The sequence below is a fragment of the Solanum tuberosum genome, unplaced genomic scaffold, assembly GCF_000226075.1.
Source record: "Solanum tuberosum cultivar DM 1-3 516 R44 unplaced genomic scaffold, SolTub_3.0 scf00088, whole genome shotgun sequence".
Classification (NCBI taxonomy): domain Eukaryota; kingdom Viridiplantae; phylum Streptophyta; class Magnoliopsida; order Solanales; family Solanaceae; genus Solanum; species Solanum tuberosum.
The window spans coordinates 1,819,672-1,846,685 of record NW_006239011.1 but is presented as its reverse complement, the minus strand read 5'-3'; the positions used below and the strand labels follow the sequence as shown (position 1 = coordinate 1,846,685).

The 27,014-nt window shown below is 33.4% G+C and overlaps 1 protein-coding gene across 2 annotated transcripts; it reads left to right on the top strand.

The window, feature by feature from the left end:
* The first annotated feature begins 16,461 nt into the window (after window positions 1–16,461).
* Window positions 16,462–25,912, top strand: LOC102594541 (delta-1-pyrroline-5-carboxylate synthase-like). Of its 2 annotated transcripts, none has more exons than XM_015308529.1 (20): window positions 16,462–16,664; window positions 16,781–16,852; window positions 16,933–17,036; window positions 17,427–17,529; window positions 17,634–17,795; window positions 18,287–18,576; window positions 19,813–19,963; window positions 20,052–20,216; window positions 20,315–20,392; window positions 21,140–21,229; window positions 21,529–21,615; window positions 21,729–21,815; window positions 21,891–21,987; window positions 22,098–22,201; window positions 22,296–22,371; window positions 24,006–24,156; window positions 24,279–24,347; window positions 24,562–24,628; window positions 24,717–24,787; window positions 25,451–25,912. In XM_015308529.1, the coding sequence occupies exons 1-20, from the start codon at window positions 16,605–16,607 to the stop codon at window positions 25,530–25,532; spliced, it is 2,166 nt and encodes a 721-aa protein (XP_015164015.1). In that variant the 5' UTR covers window positions 16,462–16,604; the 3' UTR covers window positions 25,533–25,912. The 2 variants fall into 2 exon arrangements, with proteins under 2 accessions (XP_015164015.1, XP_006346827.1); XM_006346765.2 differs by having other exon boundaries at window positions 16,464–16,664; window positions 18,299–18,576.
* Window positions 25,913–27,014: the final 1,102 nt, after the last annotated feature.

The window sequence follows — 27,014 nt, the reverse complement described above, 5'->3', positions numbered from 1 at the left end:
CTTAGCTTTCCAATGATCATAATTGTTTTCGAGTAGTTCCATCACCCTACTCATATAAGTATCTTTATACCATCTAAATTCTCCCAAGGTTCTACATCGTAGACCATTTAACAGGGTACGAACAGTCTCATACTGATTGGTAAATCTACCATTGAAATGTTCTAGGACGGTCAAGACTAGAGTATAAACAACATCTTCTCTATTTGCAACTAGAGCCATGCCCAAGTTATCAACACCTTCACCACTCGAAGTAGCATTAATCACAACAACCTTTTGCTCAAGGCTCATATGATTTTCCCACCAGCCTCTGAGTTGGCCAGTAAAACTTGCAATGATCATTTTGCAAATATTTCTATATGTGTTTTTAACATTTTTACAGATAGTTGCATACATAAGCATTCTATGAACGAGAATAGTTAACTGTTTATCATTCAGCCCATCGAGATTCCATTCATAAATTTCAGAACTACTATAAGAGGTATTAGTCTGATTCCAGTCGCGTTCCTCTATAAGCACATCCGGAGGAATTGGCCTAAATAATAATAAATTTGCATGCTAGGTTTATGAGCAAACTAAGGATTACCACTATTCTTCTTGGGATAACCGCGAAGTTTATTAAATTCTAAAGAAACATGGTTTTTAAAATCAAAAGTGTTTTCCATTTCATCCGCAAAATTTTCAGACAAATCTATAGGGTTAGCTTTAAAATCTGAAAACTTTTTATCAAGAAATTCTTCGAAATCATAAATCGATTTGAATTTAAAATCCTTAATCTTAGGGGGCCTCTACATAGAGGTAGACATTGTAAGAGCTTCGGAATTAGTTTTAGAAGTCGAAGCTTTATCAGAAGCTTTTAAATCATTTTTTATTTGAATAGTCAAAGTAGTTAATTATCCAATTTTTTATCGAGTGAACCAATATGTTCACCCAAAACTTTAACATCAAGTCCCAAATAATTATTTTGAGAAATCAAGCTATTAATTTCATTGATGCTGACTGCCGCAACTTCTTCTTCAACAAATTTTTGAAAGGCAGTAAAAGTGATACCAGTATTATTAGGTAAAATAAAAAATGACTGAGAAGGATAAACAACCTTAGTAATATTACCAGATTCATCTTTATAAGATCGCTCAAGAACGTTGATGAATAAAGGAAGATACGTGGTTATAAACCAAGGCACAAAATATATAATTTGATTATGTAAAGCACAAATTTCATAAAACTCTTGAGAGATATTATTTAAATCATCAGCACTATAAGAGTTAAAAAAACCATGTTTTAAACTGTTCCATTTATCACTTAAAAATTCATTTTGAATTTACTTTCTTGCCAGGGAACCTGGACTAAAATCTATTTGGTGTACATTCATCATCAAATATCATTAGGGTTAAAATCCATTTCGGATGCCGAAGTAATATCCTTGTCAGAAATATCAAAAGATTTACCATGAGTTTGAACAATATTCAAACGAGGATCAATTTTTATTTTATTCTTATCAGAGGATATAATAGAAGGTATGGTATGTAACGAAGTAGCACGATTACGAGCTGGACCATACATCGGTTCAATCGGCGAAATATGCTGAATAGCAAGAACTCTTCTCTCAGTAAATGAATGTATATTATAAGGAACACTCTTATCATCAAACTGAATACAAATCTTACCATCAGAATTCTGTGTAATATGAGAATATTCAGAATTAGTAACCACATGAACCATCTAGCTAGGAGGTATAACCCATTCCAAAGTTCATGTAGTAGGAAAATTAATTTCTTCCCATTTTATAGGTCTTCTAGTAGTGACCTTAGATTTAGTAAAATTAGTTTCTACTAAAATAGTTTGATCAGATGCATCATATAATTTACATCTAGGATTCAACGTAGACAATAATTTAAAATAAATTCTATAAGATAAACAAATCAATTCAGAACTAGGTGCATAATCATAACCATGTGTTTTAACATTTAATGTTAAAGCATCAAGAATATTAGCATCAGTTAAAGATAACTGCAAATTCGACTGAGTATTAAAATACACTGGACCATATGCCATAGTAGATTCAATCGAACCCATCAAAGATTGTCTAAAATTTAAATTTCTAGCATCACGCAGAGTAGCTAAAAATGTGTACGGTAACCCTTTAAGAGTTAAAGGTTTAAAAGAAATCTGAACCATGTCAATATGCAAGAAGTTATACTAAGATTTATATAATTCAATATCTCATTTATTTAACAAACGAATAGTCTGTTCAGATGAATTTAACGCCAGAGACTGCTCAGTAGTTTTAATCAACTGTTTATGAGAAATTTTTTCAAACCAACCATAATCATAAATGGTTTTAATATCAATTTTTGGAATTGTCCATTTGTTAAACAAATCAAGGTTTTGAGGTATATCTACCTCTTCCAATCTAGTACTTTTAGTACTCATTTCTCCAAGATCCATGAAGAAAGAACATATCTATGTCGAATACTTCACATCATTTATGGTTTTAATATCAATTTTGGGAATAGTCCATTTTGTATTACGAATTTCTTAAAAATATCTAGATGCTTAATATGCATTTCAAAAGTTTTAGAAAATACTAAAATGTCATCAATATATACAATGATAAAATCCATATAAGGATTAAAAATATCATTCATGATTTTCTGAAATTCAGATGGAGCATTTTTTAATCAAAGGGCATGACATTCCATTCATATTGTCCAAACGGGACATTAAAAGTTGTTATATAAGCATGCTCTTTAAATATTTGGATTTGCCAATAACCTGATTTTCAAACAAATTTTAAAATATATCGGCATCGTATAATCTCGACAATAAATCTCTTTTATTAGGAATAGGATATCTAATCATTTTAAAAACTTGTTTAAAGATTTATAATTAATAACCAATCTAGGAACACTTCGTTCCCTTTCAGACGCGTTATTAACATAAAAGGTTGTGCACGACCAAAGGGACTTGGAAGGTTTGATCAAACCCTTTTGTAAGAGATTATCAATCTCAGTTTTGCAGAATTCTACTAACTCATCGTTCATTTGGCAGGGCCGAGATTTAGAAGAGATATCATCCTTAGAAAAGCCTTCTTCATATGGAAGAGTTACTATGTGCTTCTTTCGATTCCAAAAAGCACTGGGATGATCTGCACAAATATCAACGGCAATTTGCTCGGATATCAATTTAATCATTTCCTTATCTTTAGCAGATTTCATAGAATCGAATATATTCATACAGAATAATTCCATTTGTAAGGAATCCAGATGATTCTGCTTCATATTAATCAAAGCATTAATATCTCTGGTTACCGGATCTGAAACAAAAGAATAAGTTATCTCATTATCTTTATAAGTGGCAAAAAATCCTTTCGAGTCGATACCTGTGAAAGGATAAATCGCATTAATAAATGGGGTTCCAACTACGATTGGAGGATATAATTGATTTTTAACCAAAAAGAAGAAATGAGGAAAAACAAACTACTCACATATGGGGGAAGATACACTCTTATAAAGCATGTTCTGGAATCAATGCCAATATATTTGATGTCAGCTATGAACCCCCCAAAAGGGGTAATTGATCAGATACATAAAATCACAAACACATAAATGAGGGACAATTCTTTCAACGGGAAAAAAGAAAATAGAAGGGTGAAGGAAACATTACCTGAGTTCACTGAAGATCATTGAGGAAATGGACGACCTGCAGAGAAGGAAAAGTCAAAATTAGGGTGGAATTTGGAAAGTCTCCAGAAAAGGAAAGAAGACAGAGGTGAAATGGGCTGGTCCTAACAAATTGTACACATTAAACTTTTGTTTTTTTTCTTTTCTTTTTTTAACGTTTTCTGGCCCATGGCCACAATTATTTTATTGTATTGTTATGATTATTAAAAAAATTGGGGTAACACCCACCAAAAATTTAATTAAAAAAAGAAAAAGAAAAAGGAATGCAGACTTTATTCTGGCAAATTTTGCGTTAGGCAATTTATACTTTATATCTAAAGCATGTCCTGATGTAGACTTGACTAAATGAGTAGTTTTTTAAAAATATTTCGTAGGTACTAAGCCTTCTTGAATGCAGCTAACATCTGCACTACTATCAATCATAGCAATGTTAGTAATCGAAAAACTATTATCAATTAAAATAGTACATTTAACATACCATTTATGAGTAGTAATAATTTGCATCATTCCCAAAAACATATCTTGCTTAGGGTCAAGAATAGGTTCTTTTTCAACATGATTTTCAGAAATTCCTTTTTTTTTTTGGAAAACCAGTCTTCAGAATTATGCCCCTCAATCTGAGTAATTCTATGATCACAAATCAATTGATTTTGTTTAAGAGATTTAATCTCTCGTTTTAAATTCTCAACTTCAATTTTTAAATTATCGAAAGAAGAATCCTTTTCAGGAAAAGCATTTCTTTTCATAAGACGATCATCAACCTCTTTTAAAGAGTAAGGTGCAGAATATTCAAAATCATTTAAATCGTTCTTCTTGTTTTCAAACGGTTTAGAAGAACTGGAACTAGCTTCGGTGGAGTAGCCAAATTAATGATTTTTTCACGAAGCTTGCTATCAGTAACTTCTTTTAAAAGCTCAATCACATTATCAGAAGTGATTGTGTTCATATTAAAATCTTGAAATTGTGATTGAAGTTTATAAGTTTCATCATCTTCACAATTGCAAATATTACCTTGACAAGTAGTGCAAGGATTATCATAATTTTTATCATTATCAAATAAATCAAGTAATTCAATATCAGAACCTGAATCGGATTCGTAGTCGTAGTCAAAACCTGAGGTGTATAACAAACCATAAACCTTTTCATAGGTTTCTCCATCAAACTCCAAAGTTTTCAACTTATTCAGCTTGCAATCAGGGGCAATATGCCCAAGTTGTCCACATTTGTACCATTTAACCTTAGAAAGGTCTCTTCCAGATCTGTCCTTGGTAAATCTATTAAATTTATGAGAGCTCTTTCTAGCTTCTTGTTCTTGTTTGGACCTTCGTCGAGATCTCCTTTTATTATGAGAACCTTTGGTTCTCGAGGACTTATAGTACCTGTCCTTATTGTCGTTTTTAGCAGAAGGATTGGGCAGACCGAACTGCGCACAGAAGTCTCCCAATTGAGATCTTTCCTTCAGCTTATCCATCTTAAGTTGTCTAGCCATCTGCAGTTCGTTGCACAGGTTTAAACCCTCTTGTGTGCAAGTTACTATAATTTTCCCATAAGTATAATCCTTATAGGGGATTTCACCATGACTGCTTCTTAGAGCTTTACGAACTCTTTCGGCAAATAAAGAGGGAAGGCCATCTATAAACTTAGCTTTCCAGTACTCAACCTTATTTTTGGGTAATTCCATAACCCTACTAAGGAAAGTATCTTTGTACCATCTAAAATAACCTAAGGTATGATATCTTAGACCATTAAGGAGAGTACAAACAGTCTCATGCTGATTGGTAAATCTACCGTTAAAATGTTCCAAAATGGTGAGGACAAGGGTATAAATAGCATCTTCTCTGTTTTTTACTAGAGCCATACCCAAATTATCAAGACCTTCATCGGTAGCTACTGCATTAATAATGGAAGCTTTCTTTTCCATATTGAGATAATTATCCCACCAGCCTCGAAGCTGGCCAGTAAAACCTACAACAATCATCTTGCAAATAGTTCTGTCAGTGTTTTTAACACTTTTGCAAATGGTTGAATACATAAGCATTCTATGAACAAGAGTGGTTAACTGTCTATCAGTCAGTCCATCAAGATTCCATTCATAAATTTCAGAACTGCTATAAGACGTATTAGTCTGATTCCAGTCACGCTCTTCTATCAATACATCTTGAGGCGTAGGTTGTGGATAATACTAAGTGTTCATGCTTGGTTTAGTAGCATAACCACTGTTTTTCTTGGGATAACCTCTGAGTTTATTAAACTCCGAAGAAACCTAATTTTTTAAATCACCCGTAGCTTCCATTTTATCAGCAAAATCTTGTGATAAATCAATAGGCTTAAATTTTAAACCAGAAAGCTTTTTATCAATAAGTTCTTCCAAATTATTTACAGAACCAAATTTAAAATCTTGAATTTCGGGAGGTCTTTGAACATGAGTAGAAACGACCTTGGGTTTTCTTTCAGAAGTTGAAGCAAGATTTTTCTTAGCCATATCAGCCTTTATATCTTTTATCAACATAGTTAAATCATCAAGTTTTTTGTCAATAAGACTTATATGTTCTCCCAAAACTTTAACATAAAGACTCAAATAGTTATTTTGAGTAATAATTTTATTAATTTCAGAAATACTGACAGAAGCAATATCTTCTTCAATAATTTTTTGAAAAGCCGAAAAAGTAATACCAGTATTATTTGGTAAAACAAAAGACGACTGAGGAGGGTAGATGGCTTTTGTAAGATTACCACTCCCATATTTATAAGTTTTTCAATTACTTTAATATATAAAGGTAAATAGGTGGTTATAAACCAAGGAACAAAATACATAATCTGATTATGCAAAGCACAAGTTTCATAAAACTCTTGAGAGATACTATTCAGATCTTCTTGACTATAAGAATAAAAAAAATCAAGTTTTAAACCAAATCCATTTTTTATTAAAAAATTCTTTTTGAATATGTTTTCATGCCAGGGAACCTAGGCTAAAATCAATTTGGTGTGAAAACATTAAGAATCGTTGGGGTCAAACTCCATCTCGGAGACTGAAGGAATATCTTTGTCAGAAACATCATCATTCACTTGAACTATATTTGTTCAAGGGTCAATCTTTACCTTCTCTACCACATAATTGCTATCGGATGCGATAGTATGTAAAGAAGCAGCACGATCTCGGGCTGGACCATATATAGGTTCAATAGGGGAAATATGATAAACCGCAGGCAAGAGTCTATGACTTGATAAAGAATGTCTATTATAACTGTGATTCTCAGAGGACATCAACATGTTGTTAGTAAAGGACTGCCTATGAGGCGCATAACTAATATCAGAAAACTGAATACAAATCCTTCCATCGGGGTTTTGCGATATATGAGAGAAATCAGAATTAGTAACCGCATCTGTTAACTGATTTGAGGATATAACCGAGTTTAGAGTCCAAGAAGTTGGGAAATCTATTTCCTCCCACTTAATAGGTCTCCTGGTGGTGACCATGGACCTTGCAAAATTGGTTTTCACCAAAATAATTTGATTGGAAATATCATATAATCTACATCTAGGATTAAGAGTAGATAACAATTTGAAATAAATTCTATAAGATAAACAAATGAGTTCTAAACCAGGCGCATAATTATAACCATGTGTTTTAACATTTAATGTCAAGGCATCAAGAATATTAGCATCAGTAAGAGATAACTACAAATTACGCTGAGTATTAAAGTAAACGGGACCATAAGCCACCGTAGATTCTATCGAACTTATAAGAGACTGTCAAAATTCTAGCATCACGAAGAGCAACTAAAAAAGTCTCAGGTAACCCTTTAAGGGTTAAAGGCTTAAAAGCAATTTGCACCATACCAATATGCAAATAATTATACTGATTTTTATATAAATTAACATCACACTCGTTTAGCAAATGAATAGTCCATTCAGACAAATTTATAGCTAAAGATTGCTTAGTAGTTTTAATCACTTGTTTAGAAGATAGTTTATCAAACCAACCATAATCATAAATAGTTTTTATTGGGACTTTAGGAATCGTCTAGTTGTTTAACAAATCAAGGTTTTGAGGTATATATACCTCTTCTAGTCTAGTACTTTTAGTACTCGTTTCTCCCAGATCCATGAGGAAAAGATCATATCTATGTCGAATAGTTCACCTCCATCTCATATATACCTTGAAAGTTCTAGGCTCTGATACCAAATTTACAGGATCAGTGACCTGGTGGTAATCCACCCAGTCAAAGATCTAGCAAGTCAAGCATCCTTAAGCTAGCGGTAGTCCGCCTGATTAAGAATTGAAATACACAAGAATTTTTATATAGCTTCTCGGACTGTATGGTGTTATTTTTACATGAGCAAAGGGTCTGTCAGGAATCTAATACATACTTCTTATTGAGCCCATGTATCTGACAGTTCTAACCGGGTATAAGGCGCCCTTTTCTAACTCCTTAATTGGGATGTGAACCACGGCTGGGCAGACGGAGCCACTAAGGCAAAGCCAATAAGAGTAGTACTAGATCCGACTGTACCTCAATCTCATAAACCAAGTCGAGAAACCATAACAAAATTACTTTATATTTTAATAAAGCTTAGATCGTTCATGGTCTATATAGGAGAGAAGTTAGTTATTCAACATAGATATGAGATCTTTAGCAAGACATAGTCCTGGCTAGGAGAGACAGAGCAAAAGAAAGACAAAATAAGATTACCTTAAAAAGGTGGTCGTCACCAGAGTCCAAGAAGTGAAGAACTTATATGAATTTTATTTATAAACGGAATCGGAACTGTGCTAGCTAAGTGCTTTCTTTACAATGATTTACAACAAGTTGTTATTATTATTATTATTATTATTATTATTTAGCACTCATTTCTCCTAGATCCATGTTCAAAAGAACATATCTATGTCGTATACTTCACATCAATCTCATATTTACCATGAAAGTTCCTAGGCTCTGATACCAAGTGACAAGATCTCTGAAGACTGGCGGTTATTCGCGCGGTCATCTTCAATCCAGTTTAGCATTCGAACTCAAAGAATAAATTCGAATCGAAATATACAAAAATTTAGTATAGTTTTATGACTGTATGTAAGGATTTAATCCTTTTACACAAGCAAAGGGTCTGTCAAGATTTAATACATATTGTTATTGAGCCCATGTGTCTAGCAGTTCTAACCGGGTATAGGTGCCCTTTTTCAACTCATTAATGGGATTAGAACCACGGCTGGCTAGACGGGGTCACAAAGTCAAAGCCAATAACAACAATATCGAATCTGACTGTAACACCATCTCAGAACCAAGTCAAGAAACCATATATAATTTATTTATATTTTGATAAAGTCTAGATCTTTCATGGTAGATATAAAAGTGAAGTGAGTTATCCGACATAGATATGAATCTTTAGCCGGACATAGTCACGGTTCAGATCTGAGAAATAATACTAAAAGATTTAATCAGAAATTAAATAATACCTTATAAAGGTGGCCGACTCCAAGGCCTGTGAGAGAACTATACATGTTTATTAACTTCCGATAAGTATCCGGCGAACCCAAACTTTACAAAAGGAGAGCTTTACAATTGAGAGAGAGAGAGCGGGTTTTCTAACCTACCTCTAATAGACTAAAAACAAACTTATTTATAGAAAGAAAAAAGAATTTGTGTACAGTAACCGTGGGTCCATTATCAATGGGTCCCACATGTATAGTAACAGTATATCTACGGTTTGATCAACAGTGTATCTACTATTGAAGATGACTTTTACTGTTAGAGATATACTTCATAGCTTGTCCTTTTCCTTTAATTTTTGGAGGAAATCTTTCGCCTTTCTCAGAGTATCTTCTGAAGTGGGTTTTTCCTACTCACTAGGTTGAGCCTCTTGAATATCTTCTGCGACGTCATCACTTATCTCACTTCTCATAAAAGTGTCTGATTTCTAGTATTGAGTAATATTGAGAAGCAGATTTCTCTTGACTTCTTCTAGATAGCCATTTATCATCTCCTCTTTATTTCCATCTTGAATGGAGATTTTTCGAGCAATATGCCTGACCGAGCTATTAGCAATTATTCCCTTTTGAGGAGTAATACAATATTCTTGGATCCTTTTTGCAATAAGATCCAGTAGTTCTTGTCCCTATAGAGACTTTGTTTTGGGATCTTTTTTCATTAATTTGTCCCAAAAATTATTATAAAAAGTTCTGTATAAACAAGAAATTTGCTCCTCGGTGAATCCCACTTCCGGGGTCCATTTATGAATCCAAGGGATAGAGAATTCAATGAAAAAATAAATTTGTTCTATTTTTTCTATAAAACAGATATGATCTGTATGGTATAACTTGTTTAAGTATGGTAAAACTTTAACCCATTCTTTATATAATTTAAGAAATGGATCAGGCAAAATTTTTGAAGTTGGACCGTGGTTTGACCACCAATTTAAAAACTAATTAGGGATTGGTTCTGTAAATATCTTTGCACAAATATTTATAAACCATGTATGCTTATGTCTCTCATTATTGTAGTAGAGCACTTTATCAAAAGCATGAATATAATCCCAGTAGGTGAAACTCATAGAGACTTTGTTTAGGCTGATCTGTCTTTCTTTCATTGTGGAGATACCCCAATCTTCAACAAATATAATCTGTTTAATTATCATTTTGGAGAATTTATAAACATTCTCACTAGTGTTGTATCCTGAGAAGTGCTGAAACTCAACACTACTGGTGCTTATCAAAATGGTCTCATAATAAGATCGGGTTTTGTATGACTCACCCGGGAAATATAATCCGTCGATTAGGTATCTCTGAAATATCTTCCAGGGTTCTTCTTTTCTCTGAATTTCAGATTTTTCCAAAAGAAATATCATTTATTTCTTTGATACCTTTTCATAAGATTTGATATCATCAATATATTCTTTAGCTATAGATGCAAAAGTATTACTTTGCTTCTGAGACAAATATGCATGTAGTTGTGCGTATAACAGACTGTTTTCTGGAATATCTTCCAAATGTACTAAAGATGAAGCCTCACTTTGGTATATTTTGGAGTTTATCAAACTCATTCTTCCTTTTTGTATAACTGGGGAGTTCGAAGAGGATCCGTATGACGATCCTGGGGATGATCTTCCCCTTCCTCTGGTGTTGTTTCCTCTACCTTTGCCCTTGGTTACCCAAGGAGGGTCCATCCTGCAAACATAACACTTGTTTTATTCGGATATGTCATAGCAGTCACTGTAATAAATTTCCTCATCGATATTGATAATTTCTTCAAAATTATGTATAGAGAAATCTTCTCTAATAATATCATTGATAATCTCACATAAAATTAATTCATGTAAATCTCTATTAAGATGAATTATTTTTAAAATAGTAACTAAAGTATTTTCATCAATGAAGGTTGTATAAAAACTCATTATGAAGTTAAATATTCTCTAGATAGAAAATCTGGAAGAGAGTTATCACTTCCTTTTTTATATTGGATTTCAAAATCAAAAGGAGCTAACTGGGCCTGCCACCTAGCAAATATTAACTTTGATGCATCATGTTTAAAGTCTTTGTTAAACATATATTTCACAGATTGAGCATCAATTTTTATCAAAAACTTTTCATTGTATAAATCGTCCTGAAATTTTAACACGCATTTAACGATGATTAACATTTCATGAGCCACCGTAGCATATTTCTTCTGGGTTTCGCTCCATTTCACAGAATGAAATCTGATCAAATATTCATTTTTGTCATTGGGATTAATTTATTTTATAATTTTTTGCCAAGCAGGGTTAGCAAGAGTTATGCAAGGTAAAGATTGAACACGAAGTTTAATATCTTTTACCAAAGTGGTATGACTATCAGTCCAATGTGATTTATGATCCTTTTTCAGCCTGTCATATAAAGGGTCCAAATCACAAGATAATTTTTTATAAAAGGGGGATATGTAATTTAAACTCCCTAAAAATCTTTGCAATTAAGTTCTATCAGTGATAATATCAGGAAATTTGGATGCAAAGTCGATAGATCTTTGAATTGGGGTGAATTTCCCTTGACAAATATGATGTCCTAGAAATCGAACATCAGTTTGGAATAAACTCATTTTTTTATTTAGAAATGACCAAACCATTTTGTATAACAATTTTCTTGAAGATGTCTAGATGCTTAATATGCATTTCAAATGTTTTTGAGAATACCAAAATATCATCAATATAAACAATGATAAAATTCAAATATAGGTTGAAAATATCATTCATGATTTTCTGAAATTCAGATGGAGCATTTTTCAAATCGAATGGCATAACATTCCATTCATACTGTCCAAATGGGACATTAAAAGTTGTTCTATAAGCATGCTCTTTAAATATTTGGATATGCCAATATCCTAATTTTAAATCAAATTTTGAAAATATATTGGCATCATATAATCTAGACAGTAAATCTCTTTTGTTTGGAATAGGATACCTAATCCACTTTAAATATTTATTTAAAGGTTTATAATTGATAACCAATCTAGGGACACCTTGTTCCCGTTCAACAACATTGTTAACATAAAATGCAGTACAAGACCAAGGTGATTTTGAAGGTTTTATCATGAAATTGATAATTTATTACAAAAGGGTTTGATAAAACCTTCAAAATCATTTGTCCCTGTTGCTGAGAGTATCATCTCATAATGCATCCTGTATTTATAAGTAGGTGTAGTATATTGAATCGAGATACCTGGACATTAACTGTCATGGTTCATTTTTCCATCGCAAATCACTATATTCTAAAAGAAGTATGACTTCTTTTTTATCATTTTGATCGAATACTTCTGTGCTCTCTTCGTCTATGAGAACTATGGAATAAGTTGGAGGAGTATCATCCTTCTTCTGCTTGGATTGCATAAAATTCAAAAATTCCTTATACATAGGATGGTCTGTATTAAGACCATTTGTAGAAGCAATATTTGCCGCTATCAATTGCTTGTACCCAATTATTATTATTATTATTATTATTATTTATGATTGTATCCTAACACAATACTGTCCGGATAATAAACGCCATTATATTATTCAGTTCTATTCTGACAAATGGAACGAAGCCCAGAAAAATTACGCCATTATAGCAAAAGAAATTTTGGCAATAGTGAAAAGTGTTTTAAAGTTCCAAGGAGATCTTTACAAACATAAGTTTTTGATAAAAACTGATTGCCAAGCGGCTAAATTTATGTTTAATAAAGATTGTAAGCATGATGTTTCTAAACAAATGTTTGAAAGATGGCAAGCTTATCTATCACATTTGTGGCAAGTATCAGATTTGTCAAATTTCCGTTTAGATTTATAAAATCTTTTCTTTTCCTTATAAGGTTCAGCTCTTCTTTCTTTCTTTTCGATTCTTCTTTTCTTCCATGCTTTATAATCCTTTTTGGAAGACCTGTTCTTCGAAAAATGCTTCTCCTTCTTATCTTTAGAATTTGCCTTAGGTATATCTAAAGAAAATTGTTCACAAAATTCTCTCAATTGTTGTCTTTCATTAAGACGATGCCTTTTAATCTGTTGATTCAACTGATGGTCTGTATTAAGATAACTTGTAGAAGTAATATTTGCTGCTACCAATTTTTGGTTTCCCATTTGAGCGAGATATTACCTCTACCAGTTCAACCTTTTTTATAATGAATATCGAAATCAAATGGTGCTAATAAAGCTTGCCATCTTGCAAACATTTGTTTAGAAACATCATGCTTACAATCTCCTTTTATAAATGATATTTTTCCCCTTACTTATTGGGATAGTAAAAAAATCGTTGGTACTTGAAATGAAAAACCTTTTATATTAGAGTTTATTACAAAACCTTTTACAAGAATGATAAATGAATTATCTTCTAGATTGATTTAAAAAGATAATTAAGTCAGTTTTATCAAAGGAGAAATTAATAGTATTGAGATTGATAATATTCTTCAAAATCCTAAATTACAAGATAAAATTGCTATTTTGAAAAATCAGTTCTCCCTTGATATTTGTGGAGATCATCCAAATGCTTTTTGGAACAGGAAAACACATGTTGTTAGCCTTCCTTATGAGGATAACTTTATTGAGGATAATATTCCTACAAAAGCAAGACCTTTCCAGATGGATTCAGATTATCTGAAATTATGCAAAAAGTAAATTAATTCCTTGCTTCAAAAAGGCCTTATAAGGCATTCTAAATCTCCATGGTCTTGTACAACCTTTTATGTTAATAAACACGTTGAACAAGAAAGAGGTGCACCCAGATTAGTAATTAATTATAAACCTCTTAACAAAGCCTTAAAATGGATTAGGTACCCTATCCCTAATAAAAAAGATTTATTGGATAGAGTCTATGATGCTATTATATTTTTAAAATTTGATTTAAAATCAGGCTACTGGCAGATTCAGATAGCTGAGTCAGACATATTTAAAACTGCTTTTAATGTCCCTATGGGTCAATATGAGTGGAACATTATGCCATTTGGTTTGAAAAATGGTCCATCTGAATTTCAAAAAATTATGAATGATATCTTCATGCCCTACAATAATTTCATAATAGTCTATATAGATGATATTCTGGTATTTTCTAAAAATGTGAAAACTCATTTTAAACACCTTGAACTATTTAATACAGACCATCCAATGTACAAGGAATTTTTGGATTTTATACAATCCAAGCAATGAAAGAATAATGTTCCTCCGTCTTATTCCACAGTTCTCACAGATGAAGAGGGCACAAAAGTATTCGATCAAAATGATAAAAAAGATTCCAGCATTTTTACCCAGCAACAGGGTTTGGTGAATTCCAACATTTTTACCCAGCCAATACAAGGAAAGTTTATAACTTTTCAAAGATTATTATAAAAAGAGTGATGACTCCAGAAGAATGGGGAATGAGCCCCTTGAAGGAAAAAGATTATATCCATCCAGAACAAAAGATAGCAGTAAAATATAATTACTGGATTATGTGGATAGCTTTAATAAAATTTTATTATATGAAAATGCTAATAGAAAGCATTCCTGGTTCATAAAAATATGCTCCCATATTTTCGATCAACCTATTCCAAATTGGTTTTGTAAATGGTGGACTTTATATGGTCCCTCAGTAAAAAATTTATCAGAACCCTACAAAAAATTATATTCTGAGTGGGTAGACATCTCCCCTAAACTTATAAGTTTAGAACAAGATAATATATTCTTTGAAGGTATGTCCTTAATGTATTTTTTCATAGAATTCTCAATTCCTTGGATTATGAAGTGATCCGTAGAGGTTAATAATACCTCTGAAGGGTTTTTGTGTTTACAGAGAACTTTTTATACAAAGTTCTGAAACAAACTTATACAAAAAGACCTTGAAGGAAAAATTCATGGTCAAGAAATTCTTGATTTAATAAATATGACAATGGACAAATATCATAATACAGACAAATCAAAACCACAAGTGGAGGATCTCAGTCCATTCAAGCAAATTGCAAGGAAGCTTCATATGAAGAAATTATTAATATCTAAATCAGAAGCAATTGCCATATATATGGACGAAGTAAAAAGAGATTTGATGAAAAATCTCGATATAGACATTAGAGATGATATATCCATGGTGTCAGCAAGTCACACCAACGATGATGATGAATCATGCATTATTATTATTGTTGTTGTTGTTGTTATTATTTCTATTGTTGTTGTTATTGTTATTGTTATTGTTGTTGTTATTGTTGTTGTTATTGTTATTGTTATTGTTATTGTTACACACTTACAGGTGCATTTAGATTCATATGTGTTAATCTTAATAAAAACAAATGAGATCTAAATCCTTCTTCATCAAATATTGTTATTGTTATTGTTGTTGTTGTTGTTGTTGTTATTGTTATTGTTATTGTTATTGTTATTACTACACACTTACAGGTGCATTTAGATTCATATGTGTTAATCTTAATAAAAACAAATGAGATCTAAATCCTTCTTCATCAAATAAACCTATACCAAAAATAAATTTACCATAAGTAAATGTCCTTTTATTAAATTGTGTTGGTTTGTTATCATCAAAATTAATACTTGGTTGAAACTTTGAACCTGGCATTCTTATCCCCAATCGAGATTACTCTCACCTTGGCTTGGATATTCTCATTTCTAATCTTATTGCTCATATTATGTGCACATACATATCTCAATAATCTTATTTTCATAACTTGCATCTTCTAAATATGAAATTCTTGTCTGACCAATACTCTGTCCCATACGACAAAATTGATTTAACCGTCTAATAATTTTAGTAAATATTAAATTGTGAAATCAGAATTGTTAGGGTGCAATAGTTTTAGTACGTGTCAAAAATTGTAAGGTGAAAAAGATTCATAAAATATAAATAAGATATTTAATAGTATTGGATTGATGTACGTGGTTAACAACTCCAATCAGTAGGCACATGGAAGTGTTTTTAGTTTGTTTACGTTTCATTTTCACATGCAAATTTGTAATTTAGTGTATGGTTGTGATTGAGATAGAATAAAATAAAAAGAGAAAAAAAGGAATTTGCGAAAACTCGTGAGGAAGAGACAAGTTAGTTTTCTGACCTAATTTGTCGTGATTTGGCTATATGATTAAATAAGCGAGAAATAAGGAGAGAGAAAAAGTGGGGGAAGTCCTTGTTTTTCTGATGACTTGTTCATTTCAAATTTCCAAAAGTACCCTCAGACGTGGCATACCGTAATTGCTCTATTGACAATGAATGCCACATAAAATATTTTTATTTATTAAAAAAAAAAGAAAAGGACAAACCTAGTGAGTCGATCTCCTACGTTTTCTCTAACCCCTCAACCTACGTGAGGGGCGAATCAGTGTTTATATATAAGTTGGATAGAAAGTTATCACTCATCTCTTTTATTCTACTACTCACTATATACTACTACTAGGTAAACCCAAGCAGCAGCAGCCAGCCAGCCAGCAGAAACATAGGAGTATTCTTTAACAATGGATTCCGCTGATCCTGCTCGGGCATTTGTAAAGGATGTCAAACGAATCATTATTAAGGTAACATACCCAATTTTCTCTCTCTCTTTATACCTCCTTTTCCTTTTTTAGATTGGAGTGTGGCTTGTTTATGGGCCAACCTGTCTCTAATGTTAATACAATTACATATATACAAGGTTGGAACTGCCGTGGTTACCCGAGGTGATGGAAGATTAGCACTTGGAAGAATGGGATCACTGTGTGAGCAGGTAGGTCAATCTTATGCTTCCTCAATTTCCACTAAATAGTCAGTCATGTTTCCCTCTCTTTCCTCACAAACTACTTACAGATTCGGGAACTTACCTCTCAAGGCTTTGAAGTTATTTTGGTCACCTCAGGTGCTGTTGGTGTTGGCCGTCAGCGCCTTAGATATAGGAAGCTCATTAACAGCAGGTTCTTTCTTTCCATTCTAAATTCCTACTCAATTAACAAACTTCCATGAAAAATTGTTCTATCGCCTTAGCTGCCTTAAATATGCACAAGTTTACATCTGATTTTGTGTATTCTTAAATATTACCCGAAAAAGATAATATTTTACATGTTGGCATTTACAAAATACTACTTTAAATGTCTGATTCATTCTGGCATATTTCAATAGCAATTTTTCTATGTACTAAATAGCAAATTGGCCTTGTAACGTCTCACAGCTCCCAGTTGAACCTGAGAGGAGTTCATTCTGAAACTTGCCTTAGGCAAATTCCATATCGGGCCTGCTAATCAATTTTGAGGTCTAGGTTTCCTCGCGAGTATATTTACTAATCCTTGGAAAGTCTATGTTTTCAGCTTTGCGGACCTTCAAAAGCCTCAAGGTGATCTTGATGGCAAGGCTTGTGCGGCTGTAGGTCAGAATGGCCTCATGGCTCTGTATGATACGTTGTTCAGTCAGGTAAAACTTTCGTTTTTGGAACTTCTCTGTATATTTCTACGGTCTAATACCTTGCTCAAGGATTGCATAGTGACCTTCCCACTTTGTCTCTAACCTTTATACAGTTGGATGTAACCTCAGCTCAGCTTATGGTGACTGATAATGACTTTAGAGATCCAGATTTTAGGAGACAACTCAATGAAACTGTAAACTCATTGCTCTGTCTAAAAGTTGTACCTATATTTAATGAGAACGATGCTATCAGCACACGGAAAGCTCCTTATGAGGTATCATTTCTCTTGTTTTTTATACTCTACTTGCTGTAGCTGGTGCTTCCTGTAAGAGTTCCTTCGCTAATAGTTCAATAATTATGTTTATGAAAATAAAACAGGCTTGCTAACTTGTGTATAGGACCGACCAACCAAGAGTGCAACTCTTAAATTCTTGAGAAATGTTTATGCAGCTGTTTCAAATATGGATCCTTTGGAACCTGCTTGATCATTGATATTTCTGAGACCATGAGTTACACGGGTTCTCTTTACTTGGATGTTGTTTTTTAACTTCATTATTCATGTCACAAACCCTTCTATTACATTGGTTTCTTTTAAATTATGTCCAAAATATCATGTTGATTTTATTTGATCTTCAGTTTTTTTTTTTTTTTTGACGTGATCTGATTTTCAACTTTTGGCTAGTATCCATAGATAATGTCTTTAAAATTTTTCATTTTGCGTTTCTTCTTGGTTCATGTTTGTCTTAATAATAATGACAGTTTTAGCTCTCCTTGCAGGATTCTTCTGGAATCTTTTGGGATAATGACAGTTTGGCAGCTCTATTGGCTATGGAGCTCAAAGCTGATCTTCTTGTTTTGTTGAGTGATGTTGAAGGTCTTTACACTGGCCCTCCAAGCGATCCACAATCAGAGCTAATTCATACATATGTTAAGGAGAAGCATGAGGGATTAATTACTTTTGGAGACAAGTCTAGAGTTGGAAGAGGTGGTATGACTGCCAAGGTAAAAGCTGCAGTGTATGCTGCTTATGCTGGCATTCCCGTTGTGATAACTAGGTATGGTACTAGTACTTACAAAACTCTGACATTGTGAACTCTATCTACATTAGTTTAACTTTTAGCTTTCAATTCGGGTATATTAGCTTTGCACATTTCAGTGGTAACTGTTATGTTGTTTTATGGATATGCATTGATCGATCCCAAGTTCATGATCCAAAGTTGTAGTTTGATGATAGAAAGCTTTAAAATTTCTCTTTTGGTCAGGCAGAGGTGTTTAAGAAGTTCTACAGTATTGCTAACTTCTGCTTGATGCGTCGACAAATGGCTGCATTAATTGCTAATAAGTTGGACCAAATTCCCCCTTGCAATTTTACCATGGAAAATGTGATGCTGCCATCATAACAGACGGATCTAGGATTTTAATTTAATGGCTTCAAAGTATTTTTTTGAAAATCCTAGAAAAGCATAGATATTAACTTTTGAACCTATATTTTCTTTTTTGTTTTCTTTATCAAAAAAGTATACACAAGTGTAATCCCACAAGTTGGGTCAGGGATGGGGTAGTAGGATGTACGCATACCTTAACCCCCTGCCTTCTCCATATAAGTACTACAAGTCTACAACACACGGCTACCTACTACTCTTTTATACTAATCCTCGACCTCCAAACCTTCCTATCTACGGTCAGGCCCTCAGTAGTAAACTGAAGATGTATCATGTCCTGTCTAATCACCTTCCGCAGTTCATTTGGGTCTACCTCTACCTCAATTACATTCTGCTATATCCAAACTCATACACCATCTTATTGGTTCCTCCGCGCACATCTTCTTCACATGGCCGAACCACCTCTACTTTGATTTTGCAAGTCCGATCCTAAGTTTTGGGTGTGATAGAGTTGAGAGTAAATTTGTGTGCCATGCGAGCTCATCTATATATATTTCTACTGTCTAAGCCAAACATGACGTTTTCTGTTGAACCCATAGTATAGATCTGCCTTTGCATCAAACCTCACAAAGATTAGGCAGTAATTTAACAAATTTATGAAGAGCTTTATCTAATTACTCTAATAGGCCTAAGGAGTTTTCAAAGGTGAGGAAAACAAGATGCTTGTGATCACATGAGTCGTTCAGTTTAAAATGAACACAAATCAGTAACTGATGGAAGCATATTGCATTTAGCAAAGTATTGCTCTTCAATCTGTTCATGTAATGTTGTGGTTGCACACCACTAGTGTTGCTCCCTATATGTCAACTCTTATTGATTGGCTCTCTCCCTTTCTCTCTGTGGTTCAAGTGGCTTTGCCAACAATAATATCATTAAAGCACTAGATGGACAACGTGTTGGCACTCTCTTTCATCGTGAAGCCATTAAATGGGCATCAATAGGAGATTTTGATGCTCGAGAGATGGCAGTTTCTGCGAGGGAATGTGCCAGGCGGCTTCAGGTATTATATCTAGAGGACATCTAAATATAATAAATTGCAGTAGAGCTGCATGGATGTGGCTACTGACTATTTCTTCCTTTAACTTCAGACCCTCTCTTCTCAAGAAAGGAGTAAAATTTTGCTAGATATAGCTGATGCACTGGAAGCAAAAGAAGAAGAAATCCTGGCTGAAAATGAAGCTGATGTGGCTGCTGCTCAACAATCTGGATATGAGAATTCTTTGATATCTCGGTTAGCTATGAAACCAGGAAAAGTAAGACATTGCTCACTTATGATAGATAATGTCGTGTAAATAATTTTCACTGCAAGATAACATACTTATTTTAGTAATCTCACTGAAACTAATTATAGATTTCAAGTCTTGCAAACTCAGTCCGTGTGCTTGCTAACATGGATGAGCCAGTTGGCCGCATTTTAAAGAGGACGGAGGTAAGAATCTTGCTTTTCGGGCACTACCACATGACTTTAAATATTATCTCTTTGACTTGCAAAATGACGAGGAGAATAAACCAGATATCAATATTTGTACAAGAAGATTACTTTTATTGAGATTAGGAACAAAGATCAGTTTGCAGAGGAATCTTTTGAAATAGCTTCACATGAAATAACTTTCTGAAGCCTTGGACAATGTAGTGGATCAGACAATATAGTGGATAGGCTAATACATGTGTCAGAGAGTGGGTGAAGAGAGTGTATCTTTATCTCTTTCCCTTAGAGCAGAAATTCCGCAACCAAAAGACTAGCAGTGTATTCGTAGCACATAGTATCTGCCCCATTCTTCAATCTATCCCATTTTCTTTATCGAGTACTTCTTGAATGAAATCCAGGCAGTGGCTTTCATGCACTTGAAGCTCATTTTGGTTGCTTAAAGGCAGCCTAAAAGTAGCGACGAATAATATTAGTGAATAGCTAAATTTTCCTTGGTCCTCTGGGTCTTTGTCACTAGTTGTATACCTGAAAAAGCTAACAATGTTGTTTTATGGAAAATCAAATGGTATAGACAACTATTTTTCACTCTATTGTATCTTTAACCATGGAGAAGCTTGGCCAAGTTGGAATTTTAGGTAATACTGATAAAGAGCATCCAGTTATGACTCGAAAATTTGATCACTGATTTATCTTTGAATTCATTCTTGGATGTAATCTTGATTTCTGGAATGTTATAACCTTATCCAGCTTGCTGATGGAATCATATTGGAGAAAACATCATCTCCATTGGGTGTTCTCCTGATTATATTTGAGTCACGACCTGATGCACTGGTACAGGTAAGCAGGGCTGCAAATCATATTCCTTTTTTTTTATCCAAAAGTTCTACTGCATGCCAGTTACATGTCTCTCTTATAGAGTAGTTCCTTTTTAAGTTACAAAAACCTATCAAAAGGAAAAATAAAAGCAGAGTGGTTGGATTTCCATGGTACTCGTGCAGCAGTTTGTCTTTTTCTTAATGCCAGGGGGTGAGGTTATGTTCCATTTTATAATGGCGCTGATACATGCTTGAATTGTCTATTCTTGGTTTATTTCTTCACATGTTCACAAACCCTTATACACTATTTTGTGGAGCCAGATAGCTTCTCTAGCAGTCCGAAGTGGGAATGGCCTCTTGTTGAAAGGAGGGAAGGAGGCTAAAAGATCAAATGCAATTTTACACAAGGTTCAGTTGAGATTATGATATGTTTTCTCAGACCATTTTTCCATGGTATTCCACTTGATGTACAGCTTTTCACCTATTCCACTTTCCTTTTCTGGTTTTTCCTTTTATATCAGGTGATTACCTCATCCATTCCTCCAACTGTTGGTGAAAGACTTATTGGGTTAGTGACTTCTAGAGAAGAGATCCCTGAATTGCTTAAGGTACATTTTTATAAATCAAATAGAAGTGTACATGAGATGTGAGTTTGGCTCTGATCTTTTTTTCCCTTTGCCCAGCTTGATGATGTTATTGATCTTGTTATTCCAAGAGGTAGCAATAAACTTGTTTCTCAAATTAAAGCTGCAACAAAAATTCCTGTTCTTGGCCATGCTGGTAATTTATATCTTATCACAATTATTTATAACTTTTACATGCTATATGCACAATTTGCTTCTTTGATAGCAAGTGTGCTAAGATGGTGAAGCTGCTTCATTTTCTTCCAGATGGTATTTGCCACGTTTTCATTGATAAGTCTGCTGACTTGGATATGGCCAAACGTATTGTGTTGGATGCAAAAACAGATTACCCAGCAGCCTGCAATGCAATGGTAACTTGTAATTCTTTGTCCTAATACAATCTCCAGTATCAATCATGTAATATACATCTTTAACATCATTTGCTTAATTACTTTTTTTATATAGGAAACGCTTCTCGTTCATGAGGATCTGGTGCAAACTGGAGGTCTTAATGACCTGATTCTGGAACTTCAAGTAAAAGGTGAGGCCTGTTCTGCAGACTCCTATATTTTAAGCTTCTAAATGAGCTCTGTTTGACTGCTTAGTTTTAATCAAGTAAAAAAGCATCTAAAGGTAAGTGTGGTAGTGACATGGTCTCTTGATGGTTATTCTATAACTAGTTGCATCTTCATTTTTCTTTTTCTGCTGTTAGTGGCTGTTATAATTAAATCATATCTATCAAGTGTGTTGACAGAACGTGCATTGTGTCGTCTGATTTGTTGGTTCAGTATGATTTGAGCATTCTTCTTATTTCCTTGTTTAAACCTTTATTTTGTGGATACAAAACCAATCCATCTTTTGTCATGCTTCTCAGAGCTCATCCTTTGCTTCATTCGTTACTTTGTATATTTTATAATGTTAGTTCAAGGCACCTCTTGGTCCATTTTGTGTTTCAAAGTTCTTCTCATTGTTGTAATTCTCTATGTAGTTTCGTGTCATATTTGTTTTTTTAGAATTCAACTTCTAGCTTAGGATGATCAACTCATCCCATCCCAAATAAGTTGGAGACACTCATGATTGCCATTCATTCATAAACTGTCAAATATACTAATTCTGTGTTTCTACTCTGATTAATATAAAGAACAGTCTGCTATACAAATCGTCTTTATCTACTCTGATTTATTTAGGTTAATTTCATTCCAATGCCTAGTAATTCAACTTTTTTGGCAAATTAGAGTTTCTGTAAAACTAGAGATCCTCTAAATTTCACTGTAAAACTAAAGATTCCCAAGATACTTCGAATTTGTACATATGTTTATGGCTATCATCTGTCAGTCCAACTTTCACCAACATGACATGAAATGTATATATTACTGAATTCTAAGTTGCTCGGACTCTCCAAAATTGTTTCCGCACCCGTGTCGGATCCTTAAAAAATGCACTACTTTTGAAGGACCCGACACACCCGATGACATTTTGAAGAGTCCGAGCAACATAGACCGAGTTTGTTATATTTTGTTATTAATTAAAATTTTCTTTGCAGTTTATTTGACGTCTTTAAAGGATTTTGATTATTATACTTTTGCATTCTTGCATTCTCAGTTGAAACTGTAAACTGGAGTTATAGTGTTTATTTCCTAGCAGTATTTTTCAGATAATGGTATTTTTCCTTTAAATGTTTAGCTGAAAGTTGCTAGGGATCCTATAGATTTCAACCACATACAAGCATGAATTCAAGCTATATCTTTTACCAGCAAATAAGTAGGTCATGTGTTTTAGAAATGAGTTAATGGTAAAAAACACTCTTGAACCATCACTTTCACAAGTTTCATACCCCAATTATCTGTTCATTTTTCCTACCTTAACTATTACCATCTAGGTATAAAAACACACCTTGAATTGGTCTAGGCCAACTATTAGTTGTTCCCTTTTCGTACCTGAACCCATCTACCTAACAAGGTGTGTTTTAATACATAGATGGTGATAGTTAAGGTAGGAAAAGGGAACAATTTGTATTTAGGGTGTGACGCTCGTGAAAAAGTCATAGTTCGGTTATGTTTTATGCCATTATCTCTTTAAATATACCAAATGTTAGGCTTTTTGTCCAATTGTTTTTTCTGAAAGCACAGTTAGTAGATGTGAAGATATGTAAAATGATGTTTGCATCATTTGCAGGTGTATCTTTGTTTGGTGGACCTAAAGCAAGCTCAGTGCTTAGTATTCCTGAAGCAAATTCCTTCCATCATGAATATGGTGCACTGGCTTGCACCGTGGAAATTGTTGAAGATGTGAATACTGCTATAGAGCACATACATCGTCATGGAAGGCAAGTTACATTTCTCATAACTATTCAATTTTAAGGCTGTTGTATGTCATTTTCAATGTATTTTATTTGAATCTCTTTTATGCGAATTGCAAAATGCTTATGTGTACCTCACTCGTTGACAGTGCTCACACTGATAGCATCATTACTGAAGACAAAGAAGTTGCTGAACTGTTTTTACGTCAAGTTGACAGGTATACATACATGCCACTGCCTTCTTTTGTTCGATATTGCTCTGTATGTTTTATGTTCAACCTCCTGCACACATAGTTTCTTGAAACATTATATGCTAAGACCTCTAGGATTTCAAATGTTTCCAAGACCATACATGTTGCTACTCATGACAGCTGCTAATGTGAAACATTTTAAATAATATTTGATCATCTTAATGTAATGTTGACTTTTCAGTGCTGCTGTACTTCATAATGCAAGCACAAGATTTAGTGATGGGTTCCGCTTTGGACTTGGTGCAGAGGTATAAAATTGATCTGTAGATCTGGATTGTATGCTGCCTGCTATCTTTATTTCACAGTGCAACATAACATTGTTTTTTGGCTGCATAGGTGGGGATTAGTACAAGTCGGATTCATGCTCGTGGTCCAGTTGGAGTTGAGGGATTGCTGACAACTAGATGGTATGATGCCTTTAGCTCTCTGAATATGAGTCAAATGACTTGTATATCTTTCTGGCAATTATGCTGCATTAAATAGAAGTTATCTGGGAACTCCATATGAGACATTGCCATGAGGGGAAAAACATTGTGTGCTTTTTCTCTTTGCAATAATGCCCTTTCAGTTAGACCCCTAGTCCTACAGAATGTCTTCCATCTTTTCTGCACATGCAACCTCATGGTAATCTTTTTTTTTTTTTTACTAGAAATAAATAGTCAGTTAGCATTTTCAAAATTGTTTCTTCCAGTTCCCTAAAAATAACCAGTTGGGTTTTTTGAGCACCACATTTTTTATAGCATTTCTCCCTGAATGATTGGCTGCTTGGTTGTATTACTATAAATCTTATGATGATTCATTCATTCCTTTGTGATAGCATGACTTTTGAAGGATATTTAGTCCAAAGAAATCGACAGGTCCGATAATATAGCTATTTGAGTTAATAGTTAGATGGTTTTAGTAGGTTTCTAGGAACATGAAACTATAGTTTCTGCTTTGGTGTAGTACGCCAAACTGACGTTGCCATTTTCTGGTTTTATGACATAAGAAGATATTGTAACTTTTTTATGTTTGCACTTTGAAATGAAATTTAAAACACTGACGTAGTGGTAAATCTTTTTATTTTGTAGGCTTGCAAGGGGATCTGGACAAGTTGTTGATGGTGATAAAGAAATTGTATACACTCACAGAGACCTTAATCTGGAGGCTTGAGAGTAAATGTATGCAAGTATTATTATTAACGTTATTATTATTATTATTATTATTATTATTATCCTCTTTGGATCTACCTACACTTGGATTTGGTAAAGCGCATTTTGATGCTTAACCTGAGATTTACAAGTGTTTCAGCTGTGGATATTGATTTATAATGGGAAGAAAAGAGGAACCAGAGGCAGGTGGGTGAAATAATTTTTGTAATTAGCAGAGGTTAATGAAGTTGGTTTAGTACTTGGTTGCTCTAGTCAATTAGCTGCCAAATTTGTCTTATTAAAACAGCTTTCGATTTGTTATTATTAAAACTTCGAATTCTGTACCCCAACAATAAAAACGTTAATGATACTTAATACTACTTCTTTATGGTATTTTGTTCATCTTTCAAGTTTCCACCTTGTTAACTCAACTTAGAGTTAATTTATAGGAAAATTTAGACAAAATGCCAAAATGCTTTATCTGAAAATAATAATCTATTTTATTACAAAATAAATAAATAAATGGCTCCTTTGACCACACTTCTTGCAAGTGAAGTGCATTTATGTGGGTGTCGATTGAAGGATAATTGGGAGTTTCATTGTCTCTTCTTTTTTGCTCTTACAATAGTTCACACACTTGCTCTATGAATTGAAATTTTTAGTTGGTTAATGAGCCACACTTGATCTAATGCATGGTTTGTTTGAACATATAAAAATAACTAAAAATTGTAACAAAAATCTTAAATATGAATTTGATCGACCATGAATGTGAATTTTACATTTAAAAATTAAAACATGCAAACTGTTCCAATTGCATGTTAGATTATTAAACCACGAGTTGGTTGGGAATAAATCATTGCCACTTTGAAATTAAATTTCAAATCATTATCAATTGTCAGTAAACGAAGCTCATATCTAAAATTTAAAACTACTTAGAGGAGAATTGAGTTGGTTTGGATTGGAAAAAAATTAGCTCGTTGAGGAAGATTGTCAGTCCTTAAATCCCTCAACGGACAGAACCCAATGTCCTAAGGGTCCGAGAGAAGCAACTTATAATTTGTATTTACAATACATATAACTATGACAATCATGGAGCTTTGACAAATTTATATAAGTTGCAATGATAAAATAGGCATTACTTAAATAATATATTATATAGCATTAATTATGAGTTTTAGTACAAGTTCTATACTTTAATAGCCAAAATGAATAAATATACATTCTCTCTCTCTCTCCTTCTCTTTTCTTCTGTCTTTCTCTCTCTCCTTCTCTTTTCTTCGGTCTTTCTCTCCCCCTCTTTCTCTTTCTTAAATTTCAATTATTCTATGTTTGGTGAAGACTAACATTTTTTTTTGTTAAAGATAAGAAAATATGATTTTTTTGACATCATTAATAAAATAAATAAATATAAATAACAATTGTTATTGTCAAGACCTAATTTGGGACCATGACCGATGCTAAGGAAGAGAAATCCAAAACAAGCGTTAATAAAATTCTACAAAAA